At 49.4% G+C, this 19,421-nt stretch overlaps 1 protein-coding gene across 1 annotated transcript; it reads right to left on the bottom strand.

Moving 5' to 3' along the window:
* Positions 1–2,529: 2,529 nt before the first annotated feature.
* On the bottom strand, positions 2,530–19,060 carry heatr1 (HEAT repeat containing 1). The gene is made up of 46 exons (XM_087845039.1): positions 18,971–19,060; positions 18,066–18,108; positions 17,793–17,941; positions 17,490–17,706; positions 17,034–17,175; positions 16,852–16,953; positions 16,621–16,761; positions 16,328–16,539; positions 16,106–16,239; positions 15,954–16,035; positions 15,782–15,883; positions 15,534–15,651; positions 15,350–15,457; positions 15,082–15,177; positions 14,913–15,001; positions 14,642–14,838; positions 14,431–14,552; positions 14,089–14,286; positions 13,844–14,012; positions 13,616–13,764; positions 13,345–13,537; positions 11,265–11,437; positions 11,024–11,188; positions 10,536–10,775; positions 10,268–10,399; positions 10,057–10,160; positions 9,448–9,594; positions 8,963–9,183; positions 8,771–8,892; positions 7,816–7,944; positions 7,510–7,734; positions 7,286–7,415; positions 6,363–6,532; positions 6,236–6,288; positions 6,036–6,159; positions 5,763–5,903; positions 5,385–5,680; positions 5,155–5,305; positions 4,762–4,941; positions 4,304–4,438; positions 4,126–4,230; positions 3,883–4,039; positions 3,564–3,721; positions 3,303–3,461; positions 2,995–3,103; positions 2,530–2,690 (listed from the first exon to the last, which is right to left on the bottom strand). Exons 3-46 carry the CDS (start codon positions 17,932–17,934, stop codon positions 2,602–2,604), a joined length of 6,528 nt encoding a protein of 2,175 aa, XP_087701165.1. The 5' UTR covers positions 17,935–17,941; positions 18,066–18,108; positions 18,971–19,060; the 3' UTR covers positions 2,530–2,601.
* Positions 19,061–19,421: the final 361 nt, after the last annotated feature.

The raw sequence follows: 19,421 nt of genomic DNA, 5'->3' as shown, positions 1-19,421 counted from the left end.
GGGGCCGGCAAACCCAAGACAACATAAGACGCTCTCTCCACATAATCAATAATGTAAGAGAAAATAATCATAAAGCGGTACTAATTAGTCTGGATGCCGAAAAGGCCTTTGATTGCGTCAGCTGGACGTATTTGTTCTTGGTCCTAGAAAGATTTGGTTTTGCTGAAAACTCCATTAACAGTATTAAGACATTATATTCGATGCCTACCGCGAGAATCAAGATAAATGGACGAGTCACGGACCGTATAAAGTTGGAAAGATCTACTCGTCAAGGCTGTCCCTTGTCTCCGACTCTTTTCGCTCTTTACATTGAACCTTTAGCACAGGCAATAAGAGAAAATAATAGTATTCATGGGGTCGTAGTTAATTCAAGAGAACACAAAATAGCATTATATGCTGATGATGTCCTTTTGTACTTGTCAAATCCAGACCAGTCCATCCGGACCCTTTTAGATTTGCTGGGAAGGTTTGGGATGTATTCTGGTTACAAACTCAACATAGGAAAAACACAAATTTTAAGTTTTAACTATAGCCCGTCGAGTGAGGTTAAAAAATTTCTTTCTGTTGATTGGTCTCTGAAAGCAATTAGATATTTAGGAGTATGGCTGACTAAATCGTTAGATGACTTGTATAAAAAAAACTTTGAGCCCGTGAGCCAAAAGATTAAAGAGGACCTCACCCAATGGTCAACACTTGTTTTTGATTTTAGCGCGAGGATGGAGGTCATTAAAATGTCAGTCCTACCCAGACTACTGTATCTGTTTATGTCTCTACCTATCAAAATCCCCAAATCTCAGTTCCATGACTGGGACAAACAAATATCTCGATTTATTTGGAGGGGGCGGAAACCTAGAATTAAATATAGCACATTATTAATCCATAAAGAGAAAGGCGGCTTCTCCCTCCCAAGTCTCAGAGATTACTACCTTGCTGCTCAACTCAAAATAATTATACAATGGTGTGATGACACTTATGGGGCCCGATGGAAAGACATTGAGAATATGTGTGGGGTCATTCCAATACAGGCCTTGATAGGAGATCAGAAGCTGGCAACAGCCTACCAGAAAGAACTGAACCCTTTCGCATTTTTTACATTGCTTATCTGGTTTGAGTTAGTGAAAGAACTAAATCTAAGGAACCACATTCAAGTACTTAAGTGGGTGGCTTATGACTCTGAGTTTAAACCAAACCAATTGGATTTACAATTTAAGAACTGGTCACATAAAGGCATTAATGTATACTGTAAAATACTGGATAAGAATGGCCTGCAAAGTTTTCAAACATTACAAGAAAAATATGGGCTTGGAAAAAGTGATTTTTTCAGATACCTACAATTACGGCAGTATTTGTCCTCAAAAGTGACTAAAGAAATTAATACACAATCCAATGAAATAATTAATCTGATTTCACAAACATACTATAAGGGATGCAAGTCAGTTATCTCTAAACTCTACCAGGGCATATTGAAAAGTAGGGGAACTTCAACAGATTATATAAAGGGAAGATGGGAGAGAGAGTTGTCCTCAGTTATAACTTCTGAGCAATGGGACAATATGTGTGAGACTGCCATTTCAACCTCATCCTCTGCATACTGGCGAGAATTTAGTTGGAAAAACCTGGTACGATTTTTCATAACACCAAAACAACAAACACGAGGAAATTCTTCATGCTGGAGGAGCTGTGGGGAAACTGTTGCAAACCATACCCACATATTCTGGTCGTGTCGAAAACTTTCTAAATTTTGGGAAGATGTTATATCAAAGATAGAACAGACTATAGGCTTTAAATCAAAACAACGGCCTGTCATAACATTTTATTTAGGAGACCTACCCGAAGAATTAACAAGCAATGACAAATATCTCCTGAAGATTCTTACTGCTGCTGCAAAAAGCAATTACTCGTAAGTGGCTCTGTACTGACCCCCCTGTTCTGGACGACTGGTTGAGCGTTGTTGAGGAGATTCATAAAATGGAAAAACTTACCTTTTTGTTAAGGCTGCAAGCTAATATTTATACCACAAGATGGGACAAGTGGTTGAAATATATCCGAAATTAGAATGTTGTTTTGTTTTGTTTTTTTAATTTAATTTATTTTTTCTTTCTCCTGTTTGTGCCTACTCACATCTATATAAACTTCTGCATGCCTCTCCTAAGCTGCTCTTACATCTGTAGATGTACTGTCAATTCATTAATATAAAGTCATGTTCTCACTGCCAGAATTGCTTTGTGGGAAAAAGCTGTGCTTTCCAGTCAACTGCTTGTTTTGTTATTGTTGTTTTTGGTTGTTTGTTGTTTTCCTTTTCTGTTGTAAAAATATGTAAAACCTTTATTAAAAACTAAGTAATAAAAAAAAAAAGAAACATCATCACCATGGTAACCTTAAAGTGGTGATACTGATGACGGCTGTCAGCTGTTTCATTCAGTTGGCATCAGCAGGCTTCCACAGCTGCCGCTGCCCAGCAGGATCAGTGTCTGACTCATGTCACCTTCTTCAAACAGGTTCAGAGTAAATGAAAAGCAGATTTGACACAAATGTTTATTTCTTACATCAAAAACATCAGAATATTCATGTTTCTGCTGAAGCTTCACACCAGCGTGCGTGTTAGAAGTAGCTCTGCAGCGGCTCTCCCAGGATGTTCTCCATCTCCTGGATCACCTTCTGGACCTGCAGCTCCACCTCTTCACACTCGTCTGCAAAACAAACAGCAGGTTTGAGCCTACGCCGTTACCTGGCCTCACAGGTGGAGCCGAAACACGAATGTGATATTTTACTGCCTTCTGTTTGCATCTTATCGTCTCCGATGTCGTATTTGATCTGAACCTTTACTGATGTTTCTCCATGATGGTGAAAATGTGTTTCATCTGTCATGCTTTTATTCTGAAACATCTGGATCTAGATGTTTTCTCTTGTCAGAGATGTGCTGCCCTCTTGTGGCCGACAGCTACATTACATCTTAGAGCCAACAGTTAATATGAGTGTGTGTGTGCGCCTCACCCTCCATGAGCTCAGCCAGGAAGGGGATGGTCTCCGGCAGCAGCGCCATGTAGTTTTCCTTCAGTTTGGACGCCACCTCCATGAGCATCAGCAGAGAGGAGAAACGCACCTGTGGAGGAGGAGGAGGAGGAAGCTGCTGAGTCAATAACACCAACACAGAGTCTAATTTAAAACTCTTTGTATTACCATCGAGGATCAATTAACTCTGCCTGGCTGAGACGGCGTCAGAGTGAAGCTTGACCGACTTCTCTGCGCCTTAAGGCGTCGCTCGGGGCTCAGGGAGCCCGTCAGGTGTGCAGGTGACTTACCTTGGTGTCAGAGTGCCTGGTCTTCAGGAGGATCTGATAGTTGAGGGTCTTCCACTGCGAGTCGTCGGCCATCGCCACAGCAAACTGCCCGACGCAGGGCACCAGGTGCTGGGTGACGCGCTGCTGGTATCGCTGCTCGCCACCGACTCGATTCTCCAGCTGGACACAAACACAGAAACCATTCAAGTTCAATGTCACCAATGAAACCACGCCCAGCGGGTGGAGACAAATATTACACCCTCTGTAGCGTCTGCACCTCACCTGGTCTACGAGCGGGCTCAGCAGGGCGTCGCCTCGCTCGCGGCTCAGGAAACGCTGCGAGTCGTACAGGAAGGTCTTGTGGAGGCAGTCGAGGACGTACTGCAGCAGCAGGCAGCTCTTCTCCTCGCCATCGTCCTCGGAGCCGAAGAGCAGCGACTCTGCAAGAAGCAAAACTGCCGTCAAGCTCGGACAGCTGGCAAACAGCTGCTTTACCAGCAAACAGCTGCTTTACCAGCAAACAGCTGTTTAAACATTTACACAAATGTAACAATTTACAGTTAAAATCAATAAAAAGAGAAGCAGCTGGACGAGGTCAGACCTGAGCTGTTGGTTTGTCTCAGCACGTCTGCGAACGGTTTCACCAGGTTTCCTGCGAACAGCACGAAGAGTCCTTTGAGGCGGTCGGCGATGCGGTCGGACAGCCGGTAGAAAGTCAGCAGACGATCTTTACGCTGCGATTTGCTCCAGTCGAAGAGCTGCGGGACAGACGCACAGACGCACAGTTATCGCCACGCGGCGGGAAACTGGGGCGGCGGCTGAATCCTAGGCACGGCGGCGTTACCTTGAAGAAGAGCGGCCTGAACGTGACCTCTGACAGCTTCATCACCATGGCGATCAGGCAGTCGATCACGCAGCCCTCGACCTGCGCCGTCTTCTCCAGATCGCCCTGAAGACAAAAGAGACGCGTGAGAAAGGTAAAGTAATCTGAGTACATTTACTCAATCACCAGCTGAGCCGACCTGGCAATGCTCGGAGCGGAAGTCGAGTGCGGTGAGGAAGAAGGTGGTGAGCTCTGATTGGTGGAAGCTGAGCTGGTCTTTCTCCATGTGAGCAATGTGCTCCTTCAGGATGCTCAGCAGCGCCCCCAGCTGACTCTGCGGGGAAATGACAACGAGGCGTTAACAGCTGAAAACCATCAGAGCGGGATTCGACGCCGTTTAGCGCCGATTTCTGCTTGTAATGTTTTTTCTGGCTTGAAGCACGAAAACATTAAATTACAGGATATAACAGCTGCTGTTTGAGTTTAGACGTTTAACAAAGTTCAGCGTGAGGATTTTAAGTCCCTGATTCCACTTTGCGGTTTGATTTGTTCTCGTCCATTTTAAACGACCGACTCCGATAATGACAGTAAGGGTCTTTGGATCATTCTGGAAAACTTTAAGCCAAACAGTAAACACACCTGAAGCTCGACTCTCACCTTCTTATCGACCACCATAGTGTTGTAGCACCTGCTGATGGTGGGCAGTAGGACCCTGGGGGGCAGTTTGGTGGCAAGGGTGCTCCTCAGGGAGGCGAGACGGACGGAGAGCTGGGCGGAGGAGGAGGAGGAGGAGGAGGAGGAGGAGGAAGTCTCCATCAGCCGGGTCAGCCGACACACCTGCAAGAACGAAGAGGAATAACGAATAATAGAGTCGCCCAGGTGACCTGGGACCAATCAGCACGTCTCCTCAAAGCAGCAGCGACATCGAGCTGAAAAAAACGAGGCGCTAGGAAGAGCGCACAGCACGATCCAATCAAAGCACAGCTCCACCGCAATCCTTTATAACCTTTGTTTTTCTGATGCAGTGCAGTGCTCGCGGGGCGGCGTTACCTGTGAGGTGGCGTCGTGCAGGTATGGGCTGATGAAGTGTGGCAGCATCTCTGCGACCCGCTGCAGGGCAGTGACGGCGCTCAGCAGGTAGATCTCGTTGGTCAGAAGCTCCTTCCTGTTTTGGAGCGCGTGCAGTATGGCTGGCATCAACCTGCGGAAACAAACACGCGTCAGCTGACCGGCGGCTTCCCCACCTTGGCGTGTGAGGGTGAAGGACGGGCACGACAGACCTGGGTAGCTGCGGGATGGCGAGGGCCTTCAGTGTGCTGACCACCTCGGCGATGCAGAGCAGAGCGCTGCCCGTCACGTTCTTCTCCTCCTCTGCCGCCGCGACGAGCTCCACGGTTCGCAACAGCACGGGCACGAACGCCTCCTGGTGGTCGGACCCGAAACTGCGACAGAGCAGCTTGAGGCTGAAGAGCGCCGTCTGGCGGTTGATGGCCTGCTCCGCTCCGTCCACGACCTTCCTGTGATCTTTGCCCACAATGTTCAGCAGGTCGCCGATCAGCTGGAGGAGCACGGTAACCTGAGGGCAGACAGGAAGTTGATGTCATTGTTTCGTACCCAAAACACGCTCTGCGGAGAACTCTGACATCACTTCCTGTCACCTGCTGTGCATCCCACTGTGTTCTGTGCTGCAGTTTGTTGTTGAGCAGGTCCATGGCCTTCCTCCGGACCGACGCCAGCTCGTTTCCCATCAGGCCCCTCATCACCGCGATGAAGGCGTCCGTGGGCAGCAGCGCGTTCACCTGGACAAAGGTGAGCAGGTTAGAGCGCCTCTGCAGGGCGGCTTTCACTCCAGCAGCAGAAGAAGAAACGGAGGTTAACGGTGGAGGACCTGCTGTTAATGTTAACGAGTTTCAATAAAGCTGGATTCAAACCTTGTCCAGGACGTCGTAGGCTTTATTCAGCAGAACTCGCCAGAACTTGGCGGTGGCTTTGTCGGCGTTCTCCTCCACACAGCGAGCGATGCTGTGGATGTAGCGCAGGATGTCCTCCAACAGCCTGAAACACGAACATGACATCACCTTCAACGCCACCAAACGCTCACACGACAACGTGACATCACGGCATCACTCACCTCTGCTGCAGCGGCTGTAGAGATGAGTCTATGTCATCGTCGTTGTCCGCGACCTGAAACAAAATCAAACGTTTATCGTCGCCGCACTCTGAGCGCGCTCCTTACCGCCTGACCTTCAGTCGCCCACCTTCCCGATGAAGCTCGCCGAGCCGAGCAGCTGAGCCGCGAATGACACGGAGAGGAACTTGAAGTGTCGCAGCTCTTTGCCGCCGTGAGCGTCCACGCTGAAGATCAGCTCCTCCACCTTTTCCTCCTCCTTCTTCGCTCCTCGCCGGGCGGCGGGCCGTTTCACTGGAGCTACACAAGCCACACCCATCAGACTACGGAGGGCCAAACACGCCAAAACTCTATATATAGAATTAATGACTATATAGAGTCATTAATTCTATATATCAAATATTTATTCAATTTGGATTAACTCATGTACTTTCTACAAATTAGTTTATTTATGTTTCAATTTAAATTCAATTTCCTAAATTTTAAATGAAAGAAATTCAAATTGTTATTTTTTTACCATATTTACTTTTATATACATGTTTTCACAGCCATTGTTCTTTGTGGTAACATTTCTGTTTCCTTTCTTAATAATTTACCCGTTTCTTCAAGTATTTTACTTTATTTATAGTTATTTATTTATATCATCCTCTCTTCTTAAATTTAAAATAAATGTCTAAAATTTGAGTCAGAAATAAAAGCAGCAAATATTTTAATTTACCTTGATGTTCATTATTTTAAACACTGTATTTTTAATCTATTACTTTAATGAAAGAGATGATTGGCTCCTGGGTGTTTCATCTGTAACAGTAAAAATCTGCCAAATGAAACACTCGGAGCGTATTGTGATAATAAGGGATTCTCATTAATATTAATTAATTAAAATGTAAAAGTAAACTGATAGAAGAATCATAACAAAGGAAATAATTCTGAAATGAGTCCGTTTCACATTTTAAAAATACGATTGTTATCACTTTTTTCTTTAGATTTGGCACTTACAGTCCTCCATACAAAAAACGTGATTATGTTATTGATGATGTAAAACTTTTGTTTTACCGTCCTCTTTGTCGTCGGGCAGCTGCAGCAGGAAGTTCAGGATGTTGATGAGCGAGGTCAGCTGATCGCTGACGTCAAACTGACAGCACAGAGAAATCCAGAAGTCCACGTCTCGCTCCAGCGCCGCATCCTGCTCACGAGAACACAAAATAAACTACGTTAAACACGCAGAGACACGAAACGACGCGCTAAGCTCCGCAGAAACAGAAGCAGGCGATTGTTACCTTCTCGCTGGTGGAGCCGGCGCTCTGTGTGGCGTGCAGCTTGAACAAGAGGAGCATTAGGACCCAGAGGAAACGGGCGGGACCCAGCGTGGTCACCAGCTGACACAGGATTGGCAGCCGCCGGTGCTCGGGCACGTGGGGGAGCGCGTCGGCAAACACGTGCATGATCTTCGTCACCACGGCCGTCACGTGAGAGGCGGAGCTTCCATCAGAAAGCTGCTGGGCCTGTTGGAGGAGGAGGAGCGACGAAGAGTTATCGCCACGCCACTCGTGTAAAACGGGCACGTTTGTCCGTCGCCGCCTCACCTGGATCAGAGCAGGTATGACCATCTGCACCGTCTTGTCGATGACTCTGAAGCTGTAGGCGTCGTCCAGCCGCATGATGCTGGCGCCCATGAAGGTGAAGATGGGCATGATGTTGTGGAGGACCTTCTCCTGCAGGACAAACACGAATGTTGTTTATTTTAATTCCCATATTTATTTATTATTGATTAATTTCTTTCCTTTAATTCTTCTAAAACAAATCTGATACCAAACGTATCAAATATCAAAATTACTACTTTATTTGTATCAGCTGCTCGACCGGCATCACTGACTGCTTCTCGTGTTTCCTTCTTTGGGTTCATTAAATTAGAATTAAAAGTAAAAATAAAAAAATAAAAAACAATCGTCTAATATTTGTTTAAAATGTTGGCTACATTGATCCTCCATATCCATCAGGACATCAATATTTTTTCGTTTGTTTAAACCAGCGGTCGCCAACCCGGCACGCGAAGGGTTAACTGATGGCCATAGCGGGACTGATTTTTCGTTTTTATGGGCCGATGATTTTTTTTTTGCAACAGTATCAAAGGTGGAGGATTGGCCAGATGCTGCCAGATGTGTAAAAATCTGTGAACAAATGATTCTATGAAGTTGATCTATATAGGGTTAGGGTTATATAGTGAGTAACTGTTCATATAGAGCGTTATTACATTTGATGCTAATGCATCATACGGCACGCTGACGTCTGAGGACATTTTAGATGCACTCATCATCATCATCATCATCATCATCATCAGACAGGTTGCCGACCGCTGGTTTAAACAAACACTTCTGCCGCCATGATGTCATCACAGACGTGCAGAGGAGCTTCAGTCTCAGGGGGCGGGACTTAGACCGCTCTTTGCATCAGTGACATAAAACTCTCTCAGGTGCAAACAGAGACGGAGGAAGAGCGAAGGTGGTGGAGGACAGACAGAAGAGGAGGTGGAGCTCTTACGGGGAAGATGGCGGCGGCGGTGCCCAGCAGCAGCAGGGCGTGGTGGTGAGTCTGCGGCATGTCGGACGTTCGGATGCACTGAACCACGAGCTCCACGCTGAACTTGTCTTCATCCAGGACGTCTGCACAGAGCGAGGAGAGAGTGAGGCAAGAAACACACACACACCTTCATCATCCTCCTCTGACACCCACCTGCAGCCACGGCTCCTCCGCCTGCAGCCACGGCTCCTCCGCCTGCAGCCACGGCTCCTCCGCCTGCAGCCACGGCTCCTCCGCCTGCAGCCACGGCTCCTCCGCCTGCAGCCACGGCTCCTCCGCCTGCAGCCAGTTTGTGGCAGATGTTGAGCAGACAGCTGAGCAGCAGCTGCTTGGTGTACTCCGCGTTGGCGTTATCGGAGCACGGCTCCATACTCCTGACAACAGACGGAGTTATTGTTACTCAAATGTTTGTTTTGTTATTTCAGTTACGTTTCCATGTTTGAATGAAATTCTTTTGTCTTAAATAAACAAACAGAAGAAGAAATAACTCCAGAAGCTCCACTCTGGACCTCTCTGCAGCCCGGAGCTCCCACTTCCACAGGAAGTCTTAATGAGGACTTTTACTACAGCCTTCATTCTTCTTTCAGTTTAGATGAAAAACATGAGAAACTAAGACGTGGCGTTCGCTGTCATGTTACCTGGCGAGCAGCGAGAACAGAACCGGCACCAGCAGCTGGGCTCTCTTCACCTTCTTCTTGTGCTGCAGCAGCTCCAGGATCAGAGTGACTCTCTGCCACGGCACAGCGCCCCCCTCTGGAGCCGCGTCGCTGCTCTCCTGAGGTTTCCTGAACACATGGCAGCGGTTCACAGCGATCACTCATCGTGGACGCGCCACACTTTCAGACGCTGCTTCTGGAAAATTGTGGCTCAACTAAAAGCTGAAATGTTGGAGATCGTCGGGATTCGTCCTGAAACTATCAGAAGGAACTCCGACCTGTTCCAGCGTGAACGTGCTGAGCAGGGCCTGCAGCTGCACCGACGTCGAACAGCTGACCGTTTAACTCATTTCTATCAATTTCAGTTCAATAATCATTAAAATGGACGGACGAGAAACAAGACAACAGCGCCACCATCAGAGGGAACCCTGAACTACAACATTGTTTTCAAGCAGCTTGTCATGAAAACCTGTAAACGAACAGGAGCAAACACGCTGCACAGAATAATCAGCTACGATGATTCATTTGAGTCACGCTGCAGATCAGCTGGTCCGATCACGTGACCTCAGGAACGTTTCAGGGCGCACATACCTCTGCGACAGTCGGCTCCGCCGGGTCTGCTGCACCGTCACGCTGACTTTGGGTTTTTCTGGAGGAGCGAGCTCATTGGCCAGCAGCTGACAGTCAACGACGAGCTGAGGCAAACGCAAAGGTCAAAGGTTGAGCGATTCACCCCCAAACAAACGACCATTTCACTATCACAGAAAAACCCCGTTTAAATGTTGAGACGATCTCGGCTCACCGCTTTGAAGACGCTGCTGATGGTGTTGGCCACCGCCGGACTCCTGCTCTCCACCAGCAGGTCAAACATGGCCGACAGCAGCTTCTGCTGCACCGCCTCGTCCGCGAGGGCGGAGAAGAAGGGCTTTGTGACCTGCAGCGACACGTTAAATCATCACCACTCAGACTTTAATCTGGGTTTGAAGTGAAGACTGTGAATAAAGGATGGACAGCATCACTGTGACTCGGGTGAGTCCCCGCCCCCCGATTGGTGGATTTGTCCTCCTGACCTGCTCCAGAGCGATGATCTGGCAGCTCGGGACGCCAGCGTGCTGCTGCGTGGAGCTCTTCAGAGCTCTGAGGAACAGGTCCAGGCAGTTCTGGTCTTTGGCCAGCAGGGGCGCCGACGCCTCGTTGTACTTCCCCAGGACGAGCTGCAGGAGCTGCGCCTCGGCCTGCAGCAGGGCGGGCGTGTCGGGGCCGGTCTCCAGGAGGCGGTCGAGGACAGGAAGCAGGCTGGAGAGCTCCGACTGAGAGGAGGAAGAGGAGGAGACACAGCATGGATCTTCAGACGACCTTTGACCCGATCAGACTGTGAGGTCAAAGATCAGCGGAGGAATCAGTGATGTGATCGCTGCGTGAACACCTGCACCAACAACGCTTTTCTCTGGCGTCACGGCGCTCACGATAACGCCGCCATCAAACACGACACACCAGGTCGCTCATCTGTGAACAAACAGGTGAATCCTCCGTTTCAGACGCGGCCCCGCCCACTCACCTGTCCGTTGACCTCGCTCAGCGCTCTCAGCAGGGCGGCGGCGACGTACGACGGGCAGCTCGGAGTCTGAATGCTCCTCACCAGCAGCTGCATCGCCGCCGCCAGCTTCTTCTGCTGCGGCTTCGCTTTACTGGATGACGACTCATCGTGCAGCACGCCGAGAACCTGCGGGCAAAACAGGAAGTCAGAACAAATACAGGAAGTCCAGATTTAAACCAATCAGCTGTTTCAGAGTCCTCACCGTGCTGAGGTAGGACGGGTCGGCGACGATCTCCTCTGATGTCGACAGGAGCTTCTCTGTGATTGGCTGGAAGGGGGACGTGTTGGCTGCCGATAGGCTCTGCAGGACGCTGAGCGCCGCCCTCCGGACGTCCCGGACAGGAGACGTGAGACAGCAGAGCAGAGACGGGACGACTGAGACACACACACAGACACACACACACACACAGACACACACACACACACACACAGACAGACACACACACACAGACAGACACACACACACACACACACACACAGACGCACGAACACACACGCACGCAGGTGTTTTAATAACCTCGTATGTCATCAGCGCGTCTTTCAAACTTTCATGAATTTAAAACGTTAGTTTGAGGTTTGTTTACCTGAATCGACCTTTTTAACCCTTAGAAAACAACACGGTTTGTTTTTCTTCAAAATCTTTAAAATGAAAAGTTGTAATTTATTCATATTCCTCATAAAATATGTTTGTAACATGAGGCCATTTGCATTTTTATTTATTTTTTCATTAATTTATAAAAAAATGCAGTTTTTGTATCACTACCCCACTCTTCCATAAGTGGGTCAAAAATGACTCCAAGCAGTTCCTGTGGAAGCTTCTATGAAACGTTCATTCTTAGCAGCTCTGACTGTCCCACTGACACTTCTGATGGATCAAGAATTACTTTTTACACAGTAACATGAGTTATAGTCAGGGCTGCACATAAGTGGTCTGCAGGTGTGCATTCGCTGTCAAAATAAAAGTATTCCCGGAAATTCAGAGAATACGTGCTTCTTTTGTGGTGGAGGAACACCAAAGTAATTGCTTACAGAGCTTCTTCGACATCTTTAAGAGTCCTGAACAAATGTCTGTCCTCCTCCAGAACATCTAATGTATGCAAACGAGCGTCCCAACTTCTTATCTGGTGCACGTCTTTTATTTTGACAGCGAATGCTCACCTGAGGACCATTTATGTGCAGCCCTGTTTATAGTTTCCTGTGCATTTCAAACATTGTCCTTTCTGATTTTTTTTTATTATCTAAAGTAACATGGCTGCTATGAGGCCAGCTCGGATCCCTGTGGCCCTACAAATGATCCAGGATGGATGGGATGAAGAGTCAGGCATTGACTCAGAATCTGACATCTCAGACATAGAGGACCCAGACTATTGTCCCCCCCCCCCCCACTGAACAAGGCCAGTCAGATACAGAGGAGTCCTCTGAAGAGGAAATGGACATTGAGGCTAACAGAATGAGCCCCTCTTACTGCTCGAGCCACAATATTCTGAATTAGTCGCCCAGGGCTTGCACCTGGGTTTAGTACTGTCTCCCCAACAGATGCATGGAAGATGTTCATCTCTGATAATATAATAGAAGAGGTGCTGACATGCACAAACATGGAGGCACAAAGAGTCGCCATAGACAGGGGGAAAGAGTGGAAAAAGAGCTCCTGGCCTTCATTTGACTGACCGTTCTTGCAGGAAGTGAGAAGAACTGGGATGCACCAGTCGCTGTGTTTTTGGGAGTCCTCTGCATGACCCATTGTTCAAGGCCACTATGTCAATTCAAAGATTTAAAGATATTCACAGTTTCTTGCACTTTGATGACAAGAGGACCAGAGCCTACCGACTGAAAACAAACCACGTGGCAGCTTTCTGCTACATATGGGCTGTTCCTGGTCAACTGCAGAGATTCATGCTCAGTGATTGTGTTACAGTGGATGAACTTTCAGAGGGAAGACCCAGCGTCTGCAGTATATGCAGAGCAAGCATACAGAAGTGATACAAGGATACAAAAACTGCAATTTCTTAAAATTAATAAAAAAATAAATAAAAATGCATCGTGTCACAAACATGTTTAATGAGGAAAACCTCAAATATGAAAATATTACAACTCTTCGTTTTAAAGATTTTGAAGAATAACAACCGAGTTTAAAGCAAAATGTTTCTATTTGGGGTCATTTCTGACTCGTGGAAGAGTGCAGGTGCTGGTCGGTTGTGCATCCAAAGGTTAAAACATTTGTTACATTTTTGTGATTTTGTTTGTTTTTCTTCTATTTTTGTGAATATTTGTAATCATCTCACCTGGTGAGTTGGCGGCCGCCAGCTCCTTCAGCCTGGAGGCGGGTTGGGTGCTCAGCAGAGCTCCGCCCATGTACAGCGCCCGTGTCTGCAGGACGGCGCCCACCTTCACATCCAGCTGGTCTCCATGGTTACAGGTGTATCCCCACAGCATGCACAGGAACCTGAAGAGCGTGCTCGGTTCGCGCAGGTGGACCTGAGGTGACGGTTTCTCGGGTTAGCGGCTCGTTCCGTCACGCTGAAACATGTCTGCTCACAGGAAATGATGTCATACCTGGACGAGCAGCTTCATCAGCTCTCTGAAGCTATCGGCCGGCGCTCCCTCGGCAGCGCCGCTCATGATTATGCTGAACAGGCGGCAGATCAGACCCAGGTAACAGCAGGTGTTTGTGTCGAGCTTCTCTGGGTTCCACCACGCCGCCCCTGGAAGACAATCACGTGACCAGTCAGCTGACCCGTTCGCTCTTCTACCTCAGCGCTCGCCTGCTCCGGGAGATTTTACCTTTGAAGGAGGCGTCGTGACACTTGAGGCAGGCGATGAAGTCTCGGAGCAGAGCGACGAGGACGAAGCCGTACTCCGCGTCCGGCTGCTGTCCCTGAGCACACCTGCTTAGGTAGAGCGCCACCGCCTCGGAGAAGGAGGTGGGCACGGAGACGGGACGCTCAGCTTCCTGTTCAGAACCAACACAATCCATCAAAACACGTCGCCGACTCAACGCATGCGGGCGATGTTAAAGGCCGACCGACCTGTGACGCGTCGCTCCTCACGACCTCCAGCAGGGGGCGCTCCAGGAGCGCGTAGACCCTCTGAGCGGTAAGCAGGTGCTGCGTCTCGCTCAGCTCGCCCAGACCAAGCAGCAGCGTCCGGGTCAGGACCAGGAACACCGCGCGCTCCCTGAGGCTGGAGCGTCGCTGCTGCTCCACCAGCACGGCGAGCTTCTCCAGCTGAGCGCGACACACACGGAAACATCAGCTGACAGACTCAAAACAGATCAATCCGCTGCTGAAAGTAGTCCCAACAGCACGGCTGCCCCGTGACACGTTGAAAACGTTCACGTGAGCGACACGAGGAACGCCGTCTGAACTCACCGCGTCGCGCCTGGAGAAGTGCTCCATGTTCGCCAGGTTCTGTGTCAGCGTGGAGACCAGCCGCTCGTTGGCCACACCCACAAAGTCGGGCTCAACGCTTCTCTTCATCACGTCATCGAGCTCTGTGTGACGCAAAAAGTTTCAGACACTGTCGAAATGATGGACAGCGCTGCTTTTATTGTGAAAGCGCCACAGGAAATGGGTCTGTTACCTCGCGCCCAATTCAGGGCGAGCGGGTGTTTGGCGAGGAGGGGGGAGCGGGCGATGCAGCGGGCGAGGTCGGGCCGGGGCGAGGTGACGACCAGGAATGGCAGCAGCCTCCAGCCCGTCCTCGTCACCAGCTCGCCGTCCCCCTTTCCCATCCGCGGGTCGGACAGTAAACGCACCGCCTCTGCCAGCACGGGAACCCTGGAGGAAGGAGTCTCAGATTTACAGGAGGTTCATGAAGGCATCGTTAACAGCAGGGAAATCAGCTCACTGACCATCGCTCAGACTCCGGCCGATCGGCTCTGTGCAGCAGAGCCAGCAGACACGAGACGGCGTCCTCGCGGTCCACAACGTCCAACACCACCTGAAACAACGAAAACCGCCATTAACCACAACGCCATCAAGCAGAACGCCACCAGACCCGTTAACCATCGTCTCACTGACCTCCAGGACTTGGAGAGCGGCGGCTACGACCTCCAGCGATTCGTCCTTCAAACGCTCCGTGACGGCGTCTTTCAGGAAGTCGTCATCCAGACTCTGCTGCTCAGAGGAAACATGACCGTTAATACGTGGTTAAAAATGTCGGCTGCTCGTGGTTTCAGGCGTCTGAGGACCTGGAGCAGAGCCCTGAGGCGCCCCAACGCTGCACAACTACCTGCCTCAGAGGTCAAAGTTCACCTGAATGAAACAGAGGATTAAACAGGAAGTCTACCTGTCCAGCGGCGATGACGTCCTTCAGGCGCTCGACGGCCGAGACTCTGACGGACGGCTGAGGGTGTTTCAGGCTGAGCAGCAGCGACGAGTCCGAGTCGCCTAAAATCTGCCGACACAGAAGACCGTGAGCTCAGAGGCGAAGACGCCACAGATCACCTGAGCGACGCCGTTTTGTAGCTCACCTGATGTTTCCCGCTGCTCAGCGACAGAGACAGAAACCGGTGGAAGAGCCGTTTCTGCTCCGTGCTGCCGAGGTCGGTCACGTGACCTGCGAGGACGCCGTCCAGAGCTGCACAGTACCTGATGGAGGAGAAAACTTAAACGCGGCTCCACCCTCTGCATCCCAGAACAGGCCGGCGGCCATGTTTGCGTGCAGACTCGTGTACCTGAGCACGTTTCTGTGACACCTGAACTATAAATATTTACGTACTTGGACTCGAACAGGCGCACCAGAGGCCGCAGGCGCCGGTCGAGGGCCGACAGCTCTACAGGCGAGCGCTCGCTCTGACTCAGGTACTCGTCCAGCAGCAACCTACGGGACAAACAACAGTGAGACGACGTGTCGCGTGATTGGCTGCGTGATCGGCTGAGAGGAGGTTTACCGGGCCGCGGTGTGGTCCAGGTCTCTGGTCAGCAGGACGGATTCCAGGATGGACGCCAGCACGGCGAGCGTGTCCGTCTCACCTGTGACACAGAAACTCAGGTAAACTCTGCGACGCTGTGAAGCGTTAGACGCACCTGCAGCGGGCCTCACCTGAGCTGCTGACGAACACGCTTTGGACCAGGTGAGGCAGCAGGTAGCGGAGCAGAGGGCTGACATCGTGAACCGCCGCCATGACCTGCAGCGTCGGCACCAGCGCCGCCATCGAGCAGAGACGGCCGGCGGCTCTGAGCACACGAGAAGGAACAGACAGGTGAGAGTCACGCCTGGACAGAGCGTGTCCGAAACATCACGACCCGGCGGCGTCCGTCCTACCTGGGCCCCACGGCGCCCTCCTTCTGGTTCTGCAGCAGCACGATGAGGCAGCCCACGCCCTCCTTGGCGAGGACGGGCTCTTTGATCAGAGACTTGCTGATGTGCACGGCGAGGCTGTCCACCAGACTCGCCTCCATCGCCACCTTCACCGCCAGCTGGCACACGATCATGTAGGTGGCGGCTTTATAGTCCGCAAGCGCCGACTTCAGACCCTGAGGAGGCAACGAAGCGTGCGAGGTTAAATCTCACGTCACCCGTCGGGTCGGGGTCACGTGAATAATGGCGCACGTTACCGTCTGCACGTATGGCAGCAGCTTGGAGATGATGGTGTTGGACACTCTGTCCACGGCGTCCAGGGCGGGGACGACGGTGGAGGCGTAAAAAGAGAAGATGACTCTGAGCTGGGAGCAACTTCCCGAATGTCCGGAATACGCCTGCAGAGGAGAAGGAGAGCAGTGAATGCAGGTAACCGTGCAGGTGTGCCGAGAGCCTCGCCAACAGGTAACAGGAGGGTCGGGGGTCACCTCGATGGACCGGGTCACCAGGCTGCAGATGAAGTCCATGAAGCTCAGCTCCGTGTAGCAGTGAGCGATGAGAGCGCCTCTGGATAACGGCACGCCGGGTTTCTGAACAACGACAAACAAAAAGATTTCCCGTCACTCCGATCAGCAGACGCACCTCACCGGCGCTCAGGCGAGTCACCGACCTGCAGGCCGTGCAGCCAGTTCCAGCGACTCGTGGTGTCGCTGATCTTCAGGAGCTGCAGGACTCTGACGAACACGTTGGTGTCGTGATACGGCAGCGCGCAGGCGAGCAGGCTGTCGGCGTTGTACAGCTGGATGTGGAAGCTGCACACGGGAAAACACGGGAATCATCACGGGAGTATAAAACAGGAAATACAGAGTGTGCAGGAAGCTCCTGTGCACATTTAAGGTTCATCTAGTTAAACATCTGTTTAATTAAATATGAAAAATAATCGTCAGCTTTGCTATAAATGTGTTAATGAAGCGTCAGCGCCTTGAAGTTTCCTGAAGGACTGTTTGCTCCAGTGAAAGCTTAAATCAGACGTTTTCTGAATGGAGTTTGGTTGGTTTTCATTTATCTAATGATTCACTGTTCAAACTCGAGAGAATAACTGAGCTGCGACGCCTCAGCGGCTCACCGGTGAACGAGCCACTCGATGCACTTGTGAGCCGGTTTGAGAAGGAAGTATGGGCAGAGGCGGGTGAGGAAGAGCGCGATGCCGGCGTCCAGCTTCTTGTTGACCTCCTTGGATTGGATGCTGCGCTCCAGGGTCGTCGAGGCGGGACTGAACAGGGTGCTCTGAAACTCCAGGAATGCCGGCTCGATTCCCAGTAGCTCCTCCAGCCCGGTGCATCCTGCACGAGGAAGAGGACAGACAGGATGAAGGTCAGGGAGGAAACGGGCTGGAACGGGAGAAGAGGAAGAGGAGGGCGGGACTCACCGAGGGCGTAGAAGGTGCTCCTGTCCATGGACGCTGCCTCTTTGGGGTCAAAGAGGAGCGAGGCGACCTCCCTGCGGGTCAGCAGGTTGGCATCGCTCTGAGGCAGCGCGAGCCTCTTCAGCTGGTGAGCTAACGACGTCATGATGAATCTGACAGACACACAAAAACAGCCAAATTCTGATGTCAGTCCGAGGCCTCTGCACAAAACTTTATTTAAACAGCAGGAAAACAGACAGTTAGATGAATCTTTAATAAAAAAATAATCATCATCACCTCCTTTTTCTCCGTGTTTGTCTTAAAGGGGGAAACCTTAAATCTGCAGGTTTTTAAAGGGAGTTTGGAATGTAAATTACACAGAAGATGAAAAAGGTTCACACACAAACACACAAACTCAGAAACAGCAGGTTTGAAATGTACACGTTGGATCAATATTACGGTACACGTGATTAGCAAAACTAGCATATTGAACAGCAGCTGTGCAAAAACAACTATTAAAACCAAACAATTGAATAATAACTTTTTTCCTCACGAATTTCAGAGTGACTGAAGAAGTGAAAGTTAAGCTCACGTTTACACAGGGCTACATCGTCTTTTAAACAACAAATCTTAAATCTAAAGTATTTTAAGGGACTTTTGAACGCAGAGGAGCCCGTTAATAATCAGGGAAACGTGGTTCCTCCGCAGCTGCGCGTTAATAACAACGTTTCTACACCAGTTAACTCTTCAACATCAAAGCCACAAAAACTCCGGAATTATTTATTTAAAAGTCAGAAAATCATATTTAAGTTGTTGACTGACAAACTCGATCACAGCCGACTTTACAGCCAGATTGCCTTCTGTTAAAATACAGATTTGAATTAAACGTTTACACGGGTGGGCACGTCCTGACATGAGCGGAAACGTTAAATCTGCCGTTTTCTGAATGAAATTCTGCATGTACAATAACTCGAGACCTAAACGGTATGTCGCTTTTGAGCACTCTTTTCGGACTACGATCCAGATTACATGAAGCTCGTAGAGTTTAGACTCATTCCGCCCGCACGAACACGCGGCGCTTTTATCGGGTCACAGATTAACTCGCTGTGACCGGAAATACGCGTCACTTGCAAAACGTCTCAAAGGCTCTCCAACACTTTCAAACGTTTCAACATTTCACCGAAAAAACACAAAACTCAAACCTGAGTCCTCAAACAGCACCGACACACGTGCGTACGGTGCTCGACGTGACCGGGATCCTTCTACATCCGGTTCACTCCGGATGTTTTCCTTTTTTTTTTTTTTTTTACCCCCAATCTTTGATGACGACGCGAGATGATTCACCCCATCTACTTCCGTAAACTTGTTTTTAACAATCCGAAGAAAAACGCTTTAAAATCAAATTCAAATATATTAAATTAAAATAAATAAAACTGAATCAATTTCCATGTAAATTAATAAAAAGTAAAAAAACAAACAAACTTGAACGAAAATCAGAGAAAAATAAAATGATTCTATGATCATAATATAATGTAATTTTGGTTTAAGGTTCTACATATTTTACAAAACAAAACATTATAATGAAATAATTATTTTATTATTAATTCTTATAATATAAATAATAACAATAATAGCTATTATATTTCTATTATT

This window comes from Neolamprologus brichardi, chromosome 8, assembly GCF_056152115.1.
Source record: "Neolamprologus brichardi isolate AB-2024 chromosome 8, ASM5615211v1, whole genome shotgun sequence".
Taxonomy (NCBI): Eukaryota; Metazoa; Chordata; class Actinopteri; order Cichliformes; family Cichlidae; genus Neolamprologus; species Neolamprologus brichardi.
Note: the sequence above shows the minus strand (reverse complement) of the source record. Positions and strands in the feature narration are given on the sequence as shown.

Coding starts and splice junctions, on each gene's coding strand:
- heatr1 (XM_087845039.1), bottom strand. CDS start 17,934: ATGACGTCGTTAGCTCACCAGCTGAAGAGGCTCGCGCTGCCTCAGAGC. Junction 17,707..17,792: donor GAGCACCTTCTACGCCCTCG/GTGAGTCCCGCC, acceptor TTCCTCGTGCAG/GATGCACCGGGCTGGAGGAG. Junction 5,904..6,035: donor CCTACGACGTCCTGGACAAG/GTTTGAATCCAG, acceptor ACCTTTGTCCAG/GTGAACGCGCTGCTGCCCAC.